Source organism: Poecilia latipinna, unplaced genomic scaffold (assembly GCF_001443285.1).
Source record: "Poecilia latipinna isolate Pla-1442-1.1 unplaced genomic scaffold, P_latipinna-1.0 Scaffold165, whole genome shotgun sequence".
Classification (NCBI taxonomy): Eukaryota; Metazoa; Chordata; class Actinopteri; order Cyprinodontiformes; family Poeciliidae; genus Poecilia; species Poecilia latipinna.
In genome coordinates, this window is record NW_015112781.1 from 214038 (window position 1) to 227175 (window position 13138).

At 37.2% G+C, this 13138-nt stretch overlaps 1 protein-coding gene across 2 annotated transcripts in view; it reads right to left on the bottom strand.

Annotated features, from left to right (window-relative positions):
- nphs1 (NPHS1 adhesion molecule, nephrin) overlaps positions 1-12988 on the bottom strand; it is a 73354-nt gene extending 60366 nt beyond the window's left edge. The window contains exons 1-3 of one of the 2 annotated variants that reach the window (XM_015029849.1): positions 12904-12988; positions 9358-9451; positions 720-908 (exon numbers count right to left, since the gene is read on the bottom strand). In XM_015029849.1, coding sequence (XP_014885335.1) covers positions 720-908; positions 9358-9421 — 253 coding nt within the window. In that variant the 5' untranslated portion in view covers positions 9422-9451; positions 12904-12988. Of the gene's footprint in view, positions 1-719; positions 909-8524; positions 8613-9357; positions 9452-12903 lie in introns of those variants that run through there. The other variant, XM_015029851.1, reaches the window with a different exon arrangement.
- Between the last annotated feature and the right edge of the window lie 150 nt (positions 12989-13138).

Consider the following 13138-nt stretch of genomic DNA (forward strand, 5'->3'; position numbering starts at 1 on the left):
GACTTTTAAACAAAAAGACTTGCATTGTAAACATATTTACAGTCCTTGAACTTTTGCATATTTTCTTACATTACAACTCCAAAATTAAGTGTGTTTCGTCTGGATTTTAGGTGATAAACCCAAACCAAGCAGCATATAGATATGAATTTGGATTTATTTACAAATGTCCACCTGAGAAACAGGAGTTTTTCTTTTCACTGTCGTAACATGCGCGGCCAGTATAAGAGATTGTTGCAAAGTTGCCGACAGGTTGCAGTAGACTGTCCACTGTTGATAAATGTTGATACTCACTGCCAGTGTTATGGTCAAGACCACCTAACCCGAGACCAAGACAAGACCAAGACCAGAGTGTATCGAGACCGAGACAAGACCGAGACCAAATGCGGTCGAGTCCGAGACAAGACCGAGACCATCAATAAATGGTCTCGAGACCAGTCTCGAGACCAAGACCTATCTCGAGTACTACAACACTGCTCACTGCTTTGACTTGCTCTGTCAAATGAATAATGCAGAAATGTAATTGACGTTTATGGATGTTAATAGACACATTTTTAAGTTTAAGTGGTATTAAATCATTTCTAGGCACCATATTTAGCCAGAACAACTATAGCATTTACTCTGTTTGTCACATTTTAGTTTTAGCTCAGTTTTTTATTGCTTTTATTTAAAATCAGTCCATCAACTCCCTACAGACCATTTGGGTGACTTTTCCTGTTTACCTCTCCTTCCAATCATGCTGTAGCGTGGGAAGCCTGGCAGGCTTCTCTGAGGTCCCAAAAGAAAGCCGTCTTTCGCCCACTGCACAATCCCCGAGGCCCTGAGGACCTCACACTTCAGCACAGCTGTGGCTCCCATTCGCACAGTGAGGTTCCTGGGCTCAGTCCTGAAGGCCTGCTGGGCATGCGTGCCTGGAGACATAAAAAGCAGAGGGAGGCAAGGAGCTGGAGTGGAAGAGGGTGTAATGGGAGTTAATGCAAAGAGATAAAAACGAACGAGGAAATCGCTGCGCGCGAGGAGTGTTATCAAAGAAGTAAATGAAGTAGAGAGAGCGTGACATAAACATGCACCACAGGGATGCAGTCCTGTGATCTTTTGTAGGAGAAGGCATCCCCATTGTTTGTGGACACATTATTCATCCTGGCATATGTTTTATTGATGGTGAACTGCGGTGATACGGCTTTGAAAATGAGTCAATAAAGTAATTACGGCAAATTAAATCTCCCCTCGGTCCCGTAGATATGGTACGGGGAGGTGTAAAAAAAAAAGCAGGGGGTATCAGAGACCTTGTTCACCTGTGGTTTTTCTTTAATGTTGATGTCCCACCAGCTAATTCCTTCTTGGAAGAGTAATGATTATCACTTTAATCCCCCTTGTTTGTCATAGGTAAGGTTGGCCATCCTTCAGCCAGACTGTGAAGGGAAATTCACTGGTTCAGTGCATCTGAATCAGAAAGGTAACTTTAATGCAGAACTATCACCAGGGTGAGGATTATATCATTATAACACACAGAATAAATTCAGTTCAGGGATCCCTGTGCAAATACTTATTCCAATTAGCAGCTCAAATCAAAGCGTGGGTCTCGTTTAAACAATGCCCTGCAGGGAGGGTCTGCCTGATTTCATTGAGTTGCTTAAATCTTGACCTTCATTGAAGCAATGACCAAGTTGTTTGTGAAGTGCATGCTCTGTTGCATCTGACAACATGAGTGAGAGGCAGAGCTCTCAGATCAAGGCTGAACCAGTCACCTCACGTCAAATATGAAGGGCAGGATTGGCCATAACAGTGGATGCATACAAACAGCCAAACACAGAAGCGTTTTTGCATACAGTTTACATAAATGAATACTCAACAGAGATGCGGAATGGCTGTGCTTTTCTGAAAATGTGGAGATATATCCTATCAACTGCGTGATAAAATTTCATTTGCGTGTTCTTAATTAAAATGCGTTGCTCAATCCAGAAAGATTTTAGCGTTTCTTAATTTAATAAAAGTGGTGTTCCTTTTCATATAAGTATCTGTTTCACGCTAGTAACAGTTAATGTTATTAAAGACAGACATTTTAGATTTAAGAGGACACTACTGATTGTTGAGCTTCTGTTTTAGTCAGGATGTAAGCCTTGTTTCTTTTCTTTTTGTGTCTTTTTTTTGTCAAGTCTTAGTGTCAGCCATAGGTTTTCCATACATTCCTGTCAATTATGCTCAAACTAGACTCTTCCTGTTCATTTGCTGTTCCTGTAAGGACACTCTAGCAAATCAACCAATTACATTCAGCATCTAGACATGGTAAGATAAGTTAATGTTTGAACTGAGCATCAGAATGGGGAGGAAATTGGATTTTAAGACGCTTAAACATGACTTGGTTTTTTGGTGCCATGCAAGTTGGCCTGATTAATTTAGATACAGTTGATTTACTGTAATTTTCAGACACGCACAACTGTCTCCTGGGTTCACAGAGAACAGTAAAAAAAAAAGAGAAAATATGCAGCGAACAGCAGGTATGTGGATGAAAAATTCTTGCTGGGCAACAAAACTAAAATAACCTCTTGTTACAGCAAGATATGTAGAAAATATTGTCTCTGAGCGACAACATATCAAACTTTGAAGCAGATGGGCCGCAGCAGAAGACGACCAAATCTGGTGACACTCTTGTCAGCTGAGAATTGAAACCTGAGGCTACAATTCTTACAGGCTTCTGCAAATTGGACAATAAAAGATTGAAAAAAAAATGTTGCTTGTTTTGTTCTGTCTCAAATTCAGCTGCAACATTCAGATGGTGAGATTAGAGTTTGGGGTAGACATGAAAACATAAATCCATCCTGTTTGTATCTGTTGTTTTGATTGGAGGCGGTTGTATAACACATATTTTCTTGGATTTCTCATCTGGACCATTTGTACCATTTGAGCATGCCCACTTCCTACCTGAGTACAGTTGCTGACCATTACTTTATATCCATAGTGTACCCATCTTCTCATGTCCACTTCATGCAGGATCATGCTCCATGCAACAAAGTCCAAATCGTCTAGTACTGGTTTCTTGAATGTTGCACTATGCTCACTGTGTTTTAAAATCCTCCACAGTCTCCATTTCTCAATCCAATAGGCTCCCTTTGGGCTGTGGTAAACTAACAGATTTACATCGTATAATGTGGTATCAACAAATCTATTTCAAGTGTGTGATGCTGTCATGTCAATACACATCAAAAACTTGGAGGATTTTTTTTTTTTTTTCTGATGCCTTACAGCTGCAGTATTTTACTTTTATAAAATTAAAAATATACTGGTTACATTGTTAAAATCATCACTATGTCATGGCAAAATAATATGAAACAGATAATAAGTGGGAAAAGTCAAGCTCCTCTACCTTCTTCCAGCGCTGAGCTAAGAGGAGTGTTAGCACTGTCAGTCTTATGTATTCGCTGCTCACACCCTTCCCCTTGCTCTCTGGTATGCTACAGCTTCTTCCCAACAGCAGAGCTTGTCATGAATGCCCGGGCTAGTTAGCATAGCCACCAAACAGTTTTCCTGTAACAACAAGTTGTTTCTCCACACTTAGCACACTGAGCAGTGTGTCCATGAGAATGATTGACAGCGTTATGGCCTTCCTTCTTGCTCTGATTGGTTGTTTCCGACCGGGAGCATTGCATTGCATACTGTCATTACAAGGTCACTTATTTAACACTTATTTCACATATTAATAAGTGAACTTAATACATATATATATATATATATATATATATATATATACTTTTGATGTTTTACCATTCTAAGATTAACAGTGGTTCTAAACTGACTAGCCTTATTTTTGAACAATTTCTCACAGCAATGCAGTTTTATCTCTGCAGCTCAACAATATCTGGTGTTAAACATGATATCTTGGCGTTGAGTAGTTATAAATAAACCGTCTCAATGACATATGTGTTTCCTTAAGTTGAAGTCAAAGAACAAATTCTTCTTTCTACTTTGTTTTTCACTAGTTTATGTATTAAAAATACATTTTTTTCTTTGTAAAATTGCTCTGCTGCTCCCATGCAGCTTGGTTTGTCTCAGCTTTTCTGAGTCCCTGCAGTTATTTTCTGTTCAATTTTAAAGTTACTTAATCTGTGTGGTAATTAACCTTCCTTCTTTACTTTTTGCATTCTACCTTGTTTGCCTCGTGTTTTGCTCTTTGCTCAACCTGTATCATCAATCATTTTGTGGTTTAACTGTAGTCCAACCCTTCTGTTTATTAGCTGTCTGTTCCTTATTGTTTGTCGTGCTGTGCATACCGAAAATTTTAGTTTGCACCTTATTTAGTTATTTGTGTATTTTGTCTTGAACCATTCCCTGTGGTTTTGTTCCAAAGCTTAGATTTGTGTATTTTTTTTAATTTTTTTTTTCTGTATTTTCTAACTAAAGCTTCCCTTTTCATTGCTCTAACCTTCAAATGTTTCTTACCTTTTTGTCCTATCTCTCTTTGGAATGAAACATTCAGATAAAACCTTGCACCATGTTTTTTCTTAAGGATGTCAAACATTTCTATAGAAAAATAAATAAATGTACATGTTGATGCCGTTGCTAAAAATGCTGGATGTTTCTGGCAAGCAGTCGTAAACAACCTTTTTTTTCCCTGTGTCTAAATATATTTATGTCATTAGTGCATAAATAGGTAAACACGGTATCTATAAAGAGTATTCACTTCCTTGGATCTTTTACCTTTTTACTCTTTTACAAAATCACGAGGAACAAAATGTAGCTTTTTTTTTTCTTTACAAGAAAAAATGCTTTTAATTTTAAAGTGAAAAGTGAGTTCTATTAAACTTTTACAATTAGATAAAAATACTAAACATAAAATAAATGATTTTGTATTTATTTTTCACATTTTATGTGTTCCCCCTTTTTAAAGTAACTGACCTAATCCAACAAAGGATCAACCAATTGGTGCTTATAGTCTCACAATGAAAGGAGTGGAAATCACCTAAGTTTCAATGACAGTGTCTCAAGTGACAGTAGTATAATGATGCCTGTGTCCGGAATCCATTCACTGGCTAAACCATGTTCCTGGCTCCCAATACAGCATGAAGACAAAAAAAAGAAGAAGAAAAAAAACTCCAAGCAAATCAGTGAAAAGGGCGAATGTGAGGAGTATTGGTATGAGTGATCAGCTGTCAGATGGTTCAGAAATTATCTTTCAGATAGAACTCAATGTGTTTTTGCATTTGGGTTTAAATCAGAATTTGTGGACATTGTTAAGAATGTCCCTAACGGTTTCATTTTGGTTCCGGTTCTGTTTACCATAAATAAAATCAAATTGGGAAAGCATTTGTAAAATGTTAAGTCCCGTCTGTATGCTGATGATACCATAATTTGTCTTGTTGTGGCCTCTGTTAACTAGGCTCTTGTAGAGTGTCAAACTCTACACTATATGTAATGTAAAATACTAAAATGTTACCTTACATTTTAGAAATTTTCAGGGATATGGTGATGTTTCATGTACTCACTCAAAAGTTAGCTAAGTAACTTTTGTGAAGTTACTTAGCTAACTTCACAAAATACTGTCAGTACACTGTTTCAATTGAGTTGTAGTGGTGAAAAGTATTTGTAATCATAAACATATCATGTTGTCACCTTCATAAAATAATGGCTAAAAAAAATCGCTGTTTTTTCCCTAAAATGCTTTTATTACTAACATTTTTTTTTTGGAAAGAAAGAGGTGGTGATATTTTTTATTTTTTGCCAAATCACTTTTGGCAAAAAAAAAAAAAAAAAGACTTAAGCCATTATTTTAAGAAGGTGATGATATGGTGGAGCTAATTATAGGCAGCTTAGGACAAGACAGACTCATAACTGACTGCCTCATTAATTGAACAGTCATATCAAAAAGTAATTATTCTGAAATAACTTTAATGCCAAGAAGTCTTGACAGGCATATATGATGAGATGCCATCTATATGGCTAACAAGACGTGCCAAAAATAAATGTAAAATCCAACCACCAATGCATCTGCTGAGAGTTAACATTGTGAGAGAAGATAGGTCTTTCATGCACTAGAAAAATCTAGTCTGGTAAAGGGACAGACATAAATTACAGTCATGCAAAACCATGTACCGTATTTTCTGGTCTATAAGCCGCACCGGACTACAAGCCGCACCCCCAAAGTTTTTTTTTTTTTTTTAAACCAGTAAACATACACATATAAGCCGCACGGGACTATAAGCTGCATAGTTCAAAGCTTAGGAAAAAAGTAGCGGCTTATAGTCCGGAAAATACGGTATATACAGTCAGTCTGAAAGCTTGGACTACACTAAAATAACTTAAGGAACTAAAGTAGGAAACCCAATTACCACCATAACAAGCAGCTGGAGAACATGCAAACAACAATATTGTGTCTCAAATGACTCAAGCTACACACAAATAAAGAAGCTTTGTACATTCATTGTTATGGCATTGAAAATAGTGCTCTCAGCAGATTACTTTCTTGCAAAGATTGTGAAAGCAGCAGAGACGCAAGTAAGGACATCAGCTGAATTTTATGGAAGTACCAGTTTCAGCTCCTGTTGAAAACATTTCATACATTCACCCTTGCACAATCTTCTGAACTTTACACTCAAAAGTAAAGCTATTTATCGATTACTCAATCATGGTTTACTTAAAATTAATACCTGTAATGGTTTAAATGGTTCATCAATTACTGATGTGACAATGGCTGTAACATCTCGGTCTTGGTCTTTCTCTCGACAAAATGGCTCGAATTGTTTAGACTAGTTTGTGTCAAAAACACACAAACTTGACTCCCTTCTATCTTCAGATGCACAAGATGAATGTAAATTGAAAGCAACATAAATTATAACACAGCTGCCTCCCACCATCTTAGAAAAAAATACTGTTATTATTGCTAATGACCGCAAAATTGTGTTGCATGGGAATGTTTATCACAACAGGCGGCTTTTGGTCCTCTGATTTAAAAGCGCGCATTTCTGTTCACATGTGGTGCGGTCTAGCTTTTGCTGAGCAACCATCTGCAATCTGACTTCAAAAAAATTATTAATCTGCCTTTTTAAACACATAAAAAAATTAAGAAAGGGGAAAGAAAGAACACCTGTAAATTTTGTCCACCGTCAGGATTTAAAAAATGCAAAGTGAGCTGTGTGTGATTCTTGAGAAGAGGGAAAAAATGGGTTTAAATTTCCCCCCAACATTTTGTAATTATTCCTCAAGATTATGTATTCAAATATGACGAATAATGTTTTGGAAATGTAAAGACGCTAAGGTGCAGGCGCCCAGTTGCAACATTTTTTTGAAGACAAATGCTTCTCAAGAAACAAAAGAAATATTATTTAAAACAAAAAACATCTTAAAGACCATCTGAAGTAGTTAACAGTGCATGACAGAGTTGACACAGAACTGAAGGTGGTGACAAACTAGTGAGTAAAATGAAACACATTTCAAAGTAAAATGAAATACATGTGAAGTAATGTAATTTATGTAAAATACATTAAAATGAATTAACTGCACATGTAAGAGAGATTTGTCAACACTATCACTGAAAGAGTCACAGAAACTGATGGAGTTGACAAAAAGCCAAACTACCTCAATTTATATGATGTTATTCTGAAGGAGGCCATACTGTAGCTCGTCAGGTCCAGGAAATCTTTACAGTAACCAAAATTAAGCTTTTATTTCACAAAATTTCATCAAAGTTTTGTAAATTGTCAGGTGTTGACACATCATGGTTGTGACAAGCAACTTAGGAATAAAACAGAACAAAAAACTAAAGAATAATATAAGCTAACCAGAGCTAACTAGCCCTCTTAGCAAAGGAAGAGAAAAGACGTCATGGGGTCCTCAGAAGTTCTGGTGCCCCCCAATAATGCCTGATTTTTTTTTTTTTACATTCTTTTTATGTCTGACGGTGTTGACAAAAACTAGGGACAAATTATTTTTAATTAAATGTATTGATACTTTTATAATTATTTATATGACTACTTGTACTTAATTGTCATAATATATAATTTTAGTATTTCTTTAATTGTTTTAAACTATTATAATGTATTGAGTTCTGCTCCAGGACAAGGGATTTTACAGACACCATCCAACTACTACGATGTTTAAAATGAAAATTATTCACCAAACACCAGGAAAACATACATTGTTGTGCTCACATGGCCCAGGTTAGTTTAGTCAGTTATTTGAAAAAAAATATATATATCTTGTGTACATTTTATTCAAATTATGTGCTTTATCCATAGGACCTGTTTTGTCCCTCTTCTCAAGAATCGCTGTTATACAGGCACAGCGGTAACAAGGACACCAAATAATAAAACCCAGTTTCAACACTAGCTTAAGCATAAATGCTAAACCTGCATAACCGTAGAAGCACACAGCAACGCTAGTGCAACACTTAGCCATGGCTGAGAGTTTGCGCCTTCCTTTCGGCTCATTCCAACGAGCATCGGCGCTCTGCGTGCACAACTCACTGAACCAGCAGTTGATGAAGAGGAAAAATAAGGCTCATTTCATAAAGTCAATAACATAAATCCAGTCTTACCTTTGGTGTTTTATTGTCATGTATGAGTTAGAGAAAATATTTCTCCATCACCCATCATCCCTAGTGGCTACATGATTTTTGCAAATCGGGTCAGATGGTTTCGGGGAATCCCCCCTATGACGCAATTTGCATGCCTGCATGAACCCATAATGATATTAAAATGCAAAACAATTTATTGAATTGTCCAGGATATTTAACTTTAGGAACCGTACGCTTTTTAACATCATGTACTCTAATGAAATGCTTGTTTTCAGATAGTCATATCTAAAATATATATATATTTTTTAAAATGACAAATCTTAATTAGCCTTTTTTTTTTAATGATAGCAACATTGGAGGAGGTGGAAGAGCTGGATCTTTTCACAGGTTACCTGTCTCATGTCATACTGCCTCGACATGTTGAAAATTTTAGCAAATATGTAAAAAATAATAATTAAAAAAAGGCATCATATAGCAGCTTCAAATTATGGAGAGGAATGTGAAGCTAATGGAGCTGAAGCTAATGGAGATATTACAATACGGCCAAGATAGTATCCTGTTTAGTCTTTGTTGATTGGAGGCTATAACAGTGCATTACTTAACACAGAATGAACTTAGAATACAAATATTTTAACTTACCTACATTACCATTACAGATACGTGCCAAGTCATATTTGATCCAGATTTACAAGGGATCTAATGGATATCACACATTAGCAGTTACATGAGAAAAAAAACTTAAAAAGATTCTTTGGTTTTAGGTTTATCCAAAACAAAAGAACCTTGAAAGATGGGACCTGAAAAGGCCATTGTTATGTAGATTTCAGCTGCACAGCAACATCTGACTCTCTTACCCCAAAAGAAACACAGAAATGGTAGAGTCCAAGCAGACAAGATCCAAGCTGACACAAACTCCATTTCACCATTGGCACCTGACCTTAAGGAATCCTGAAAGAACCATAAACAACAAAAATTGATTAAAAAAAATGCACACATGTGAATTCAGAGTTAAGAAGAATAGATGTGTTTTTGTAGACATTTCGGAGTTCTGAGGTACAGTCTTATGAATAAACTCCAGTCTGATTTATTAAGCAGAAACAAATCCAGGTACATGTAAATCCTTAAAGGGGCAGTGTTATGTATTTTCCAGCCATTTCATACCCTAATCAAGTAACTATGCCACCTTCAGTTATTTTAAAAATGTTGTATATATCAACATAAACACTTCAAACACCAGAGCAATAGAGGGTCAGATCTACCACACCAGACAAGACCCAAAGTGTAGGTTGTGCAAGGAGGCCCCTGAGACAGTCCAGCAGTCCAGCAGGGTGCAAGATGCTGGCAGGGAAAGCGTACATGGAACGACATAACCAAGTGGCGGGCATAGTGTGCAGAAACATCTGTGCAGAATATGGACTGGAAGCCCCGAGATCAAATTGGGAACACCCCCAAAGGTGGTGGAGAATGACCGAGCTAAGATCCTGTGGGACTTCCAGATCCAGACAGACAAACTGGTAATGGCAAACCAACCGGACATTGTGGTGGTGGATAAACAACAGAGGAAAGCCGTTGTGGTGGATGTAGCAATACCAAGTGATTACATCATCAGGAAAAAGGAGCACGAGAAACTGGAGAAATACCAGGGCCTCAGAGAGGAACTGGAAAGGCCAGGAAGGTGAAGACCACAGTGGTGCCTGTGGTCATCGGGGCCCTCGGGGCAGTCACCCCCAAACTGGAGCAGTGGCCCAAACAGATCCCAGGAAAAACATCAGACATCTCAGTCCAGAAATGTGCAGTTCTAGGCGGAGGGTGAGAAGGGAATATATATATATATATATATATATATATATATATATATATATATATATATATATATATATATATATATATATATATATATATATATACATACACACACACACACAGTATATATGCTTTTTCAAGTACAGACAAACTTTCTTGACCTGAAGGAGAGCTTGGAGAGGTTGGTGGATTTTAAGTTCAGCGGGTAATCGCTTCAATTTATCAGCTGCAATAGTGGAACAAATAATAGTGATTAACTTAATTGAAAACTAAATATTTTCTCAACTGAATAGGCAAAATGAATTGGTGGCAACTGCTCTTTGACGCATCTCCCCCGTCGATTAGTTGCACTCCAACAGACTTTGATAAGACTTAACTTGCACTCAATTATTATTTGCTCTCAAAACATTTTGTGCATTTCACAGCCTCCACTATACTCTTAGAGCACACCAAGCCAATTATATCCTCCTTAAATGAACAGACAATCCTCTGTGAGGTTGAAAATGTCCATTCTCTCTTTATCTCTGCCACATGTGGGTAAACACAAATGGTTTTTATTTTATCATTCCATTTGTTCTCTTTCTTTCACATGGATTGCAATGTACTACTTTTCTTTTCATAAGTGAGTGATTTCACCGCACAATTAAAAATCCAAAATATCATTCCTTCCTTTGGGATTCAGAGCTTAAACATCAAATCTTTACTGTAAGAAAGGGAAATGTTAGTCCAACACACAGAAAGGCTGCTGCTAGCCTCATGAGTCACCATTTTCATTGGGACTCTTAATGAAAGCTGACATGGCCTGTCTGACCTCCCCACATTCCCATTACCTAGTTAAACAACCTCCTTAATTGCTTTAAAAATACAGCGAATCCCAAGAATGTTCATTAAATGGCGCGAGTTTGTTTACTTTGCATGAGAAGTCTCTGACGGTGTAACATTTACGGAATAAGTGTTACTTGTCATTCAGATTGAGATTAGATAAGTAGTGGATGGAATGGTTATTCAATTTTTCTTTAAATAAAAGAAAAAGATTTTGCCAAAAGAGCTCTTCACACTGCAGTTTTTTTTTTCCTTTGACCTTGTTCTTAATTGCCAAGTTTGATTTGAAATTTGATTTGCTTTAGAAAGAAAAAAAAAAATTGCCTGCTCACCCCACAAGGACATAAGAGGCAGGCGAGCCCTTCAGCGTGACCGCGACAGGTAGCTCGTTTTAATGGCATCTTTCATAACATCATCAACCGACTCAATGCACTCAATCCAGGACCAATTTAACGCGAAACTCCATGAAATCAGTCAACGTGCAGAAAATGAAGTTTTACCCCTCGTGTGGCAGCAGTTCAATTTAGACGTGGTCTGACATCTTAATGCCAACCTAAGGCTTTTTTTTAAAAATCTCATCGTTTGCCTTTTGGGTGCGAACAGTTACAACGGCTGCCATGGGAACCGCGCCAGCTTGAAACTGAAACGGTGTTAGATGGTGTTAGATGCCTTCGAGATGCAAATTTGATTATCAACAAAATCATGTTCAAAACAGAAAAGGTGCTCGTAATTTGTATTCTGTAAAAAGTCTTGCTCGGCCATAAGGAGTTTCATGCCAAGATATTTCATGACATTAGAATATCACCACATTTTATGTCAAGTATAATCTGTCTCACAAAGTACTGCTATAAGTATGTAACAGTGACTATAAATTGGTGTAAGATGTTGACAAAGCCCTGAATTTGAAGGTTAGTACTTTATACTTCACAATTTTAATCAGTGTTTGAAACTATTGGCTTATTACAGTTAGCTAAATTATCAGTATCATCTTTTGCATCTTTTTCACTTTATAAAGGAGTCTTTAATCATCTCTAATTTAAAATATAAATAGTTTCACCGGTTAAACCTGAACTTGAAAATTTTGCACCAAAACCAGATTACTTAAAACACGAATTGGCCTTTGTGAAAACAATAGTGTGTGAAAACACAAACAAGAGCTTTTTGATGATATTTGTCATTAGGACTACTGGTATGTTAAATTTAAACCAACTTAATACATTGTACGCACTCATTGGCCCTTCAGCACGGCCTTTCTCATTGAATAGATGGAAGGAATAGAACTAGATTCTTCATATAGTATGCCTAGAACACTGCAGCAGGACATGTAAAAAACACAAAAGAATAATTATTAAAAAGTATTTGCACATGATAATATCAGATTTGTTGGCTACAGATGATGATCTGCAACATCCCAGAGACGCTCTGTCGGTGACTGTCAAGGCCAATCGTCAAGTCTTTGAGATTCCTGAGGTGTTGAAGAGAGCCCAAACTCAATATCTGTCTGGTTTGTCTGTTTTCCTTTACAGCCTTTAAGTTTTCTGAAATACAATGACTTCACTTCACACTTTTCCACACCTGCTCTCCCAAGAAAAGAGCTAAAAAAGAGAGGCAAAACCTCCTTTCAACATCTACCAACTCAAATATCTGCCTGCCTAAAGCACACAGAGTGAAAGCGTGAGGCAGACGCTCACAGAGAGGGAGTTTCTTCTTTTAAAAAAATTGAATCTTTTAATAGTTTTGTGAATTTGCATGAGTGAAAGAGAGCAGTAGCTTACCTGTTGAGTGACACCAAGGCTCAGGAGCAACTTTTTTGTCTTCCTGATCTACAGATAGCTCTGTGAACGCAAGTGAGCGACCGAGATGTTAAGGAATGCCAATGGGACTCTCCCCTTCACTCACTCCTTCCTCTATGTCAGAGGTACACAGATAAAAAGAGAGAGAGACGCCATATTACACAAACTGAAGATGGAAGTGAGGTTGCGTGTGCATGTGAGTCTGTGTGTGTGTGTG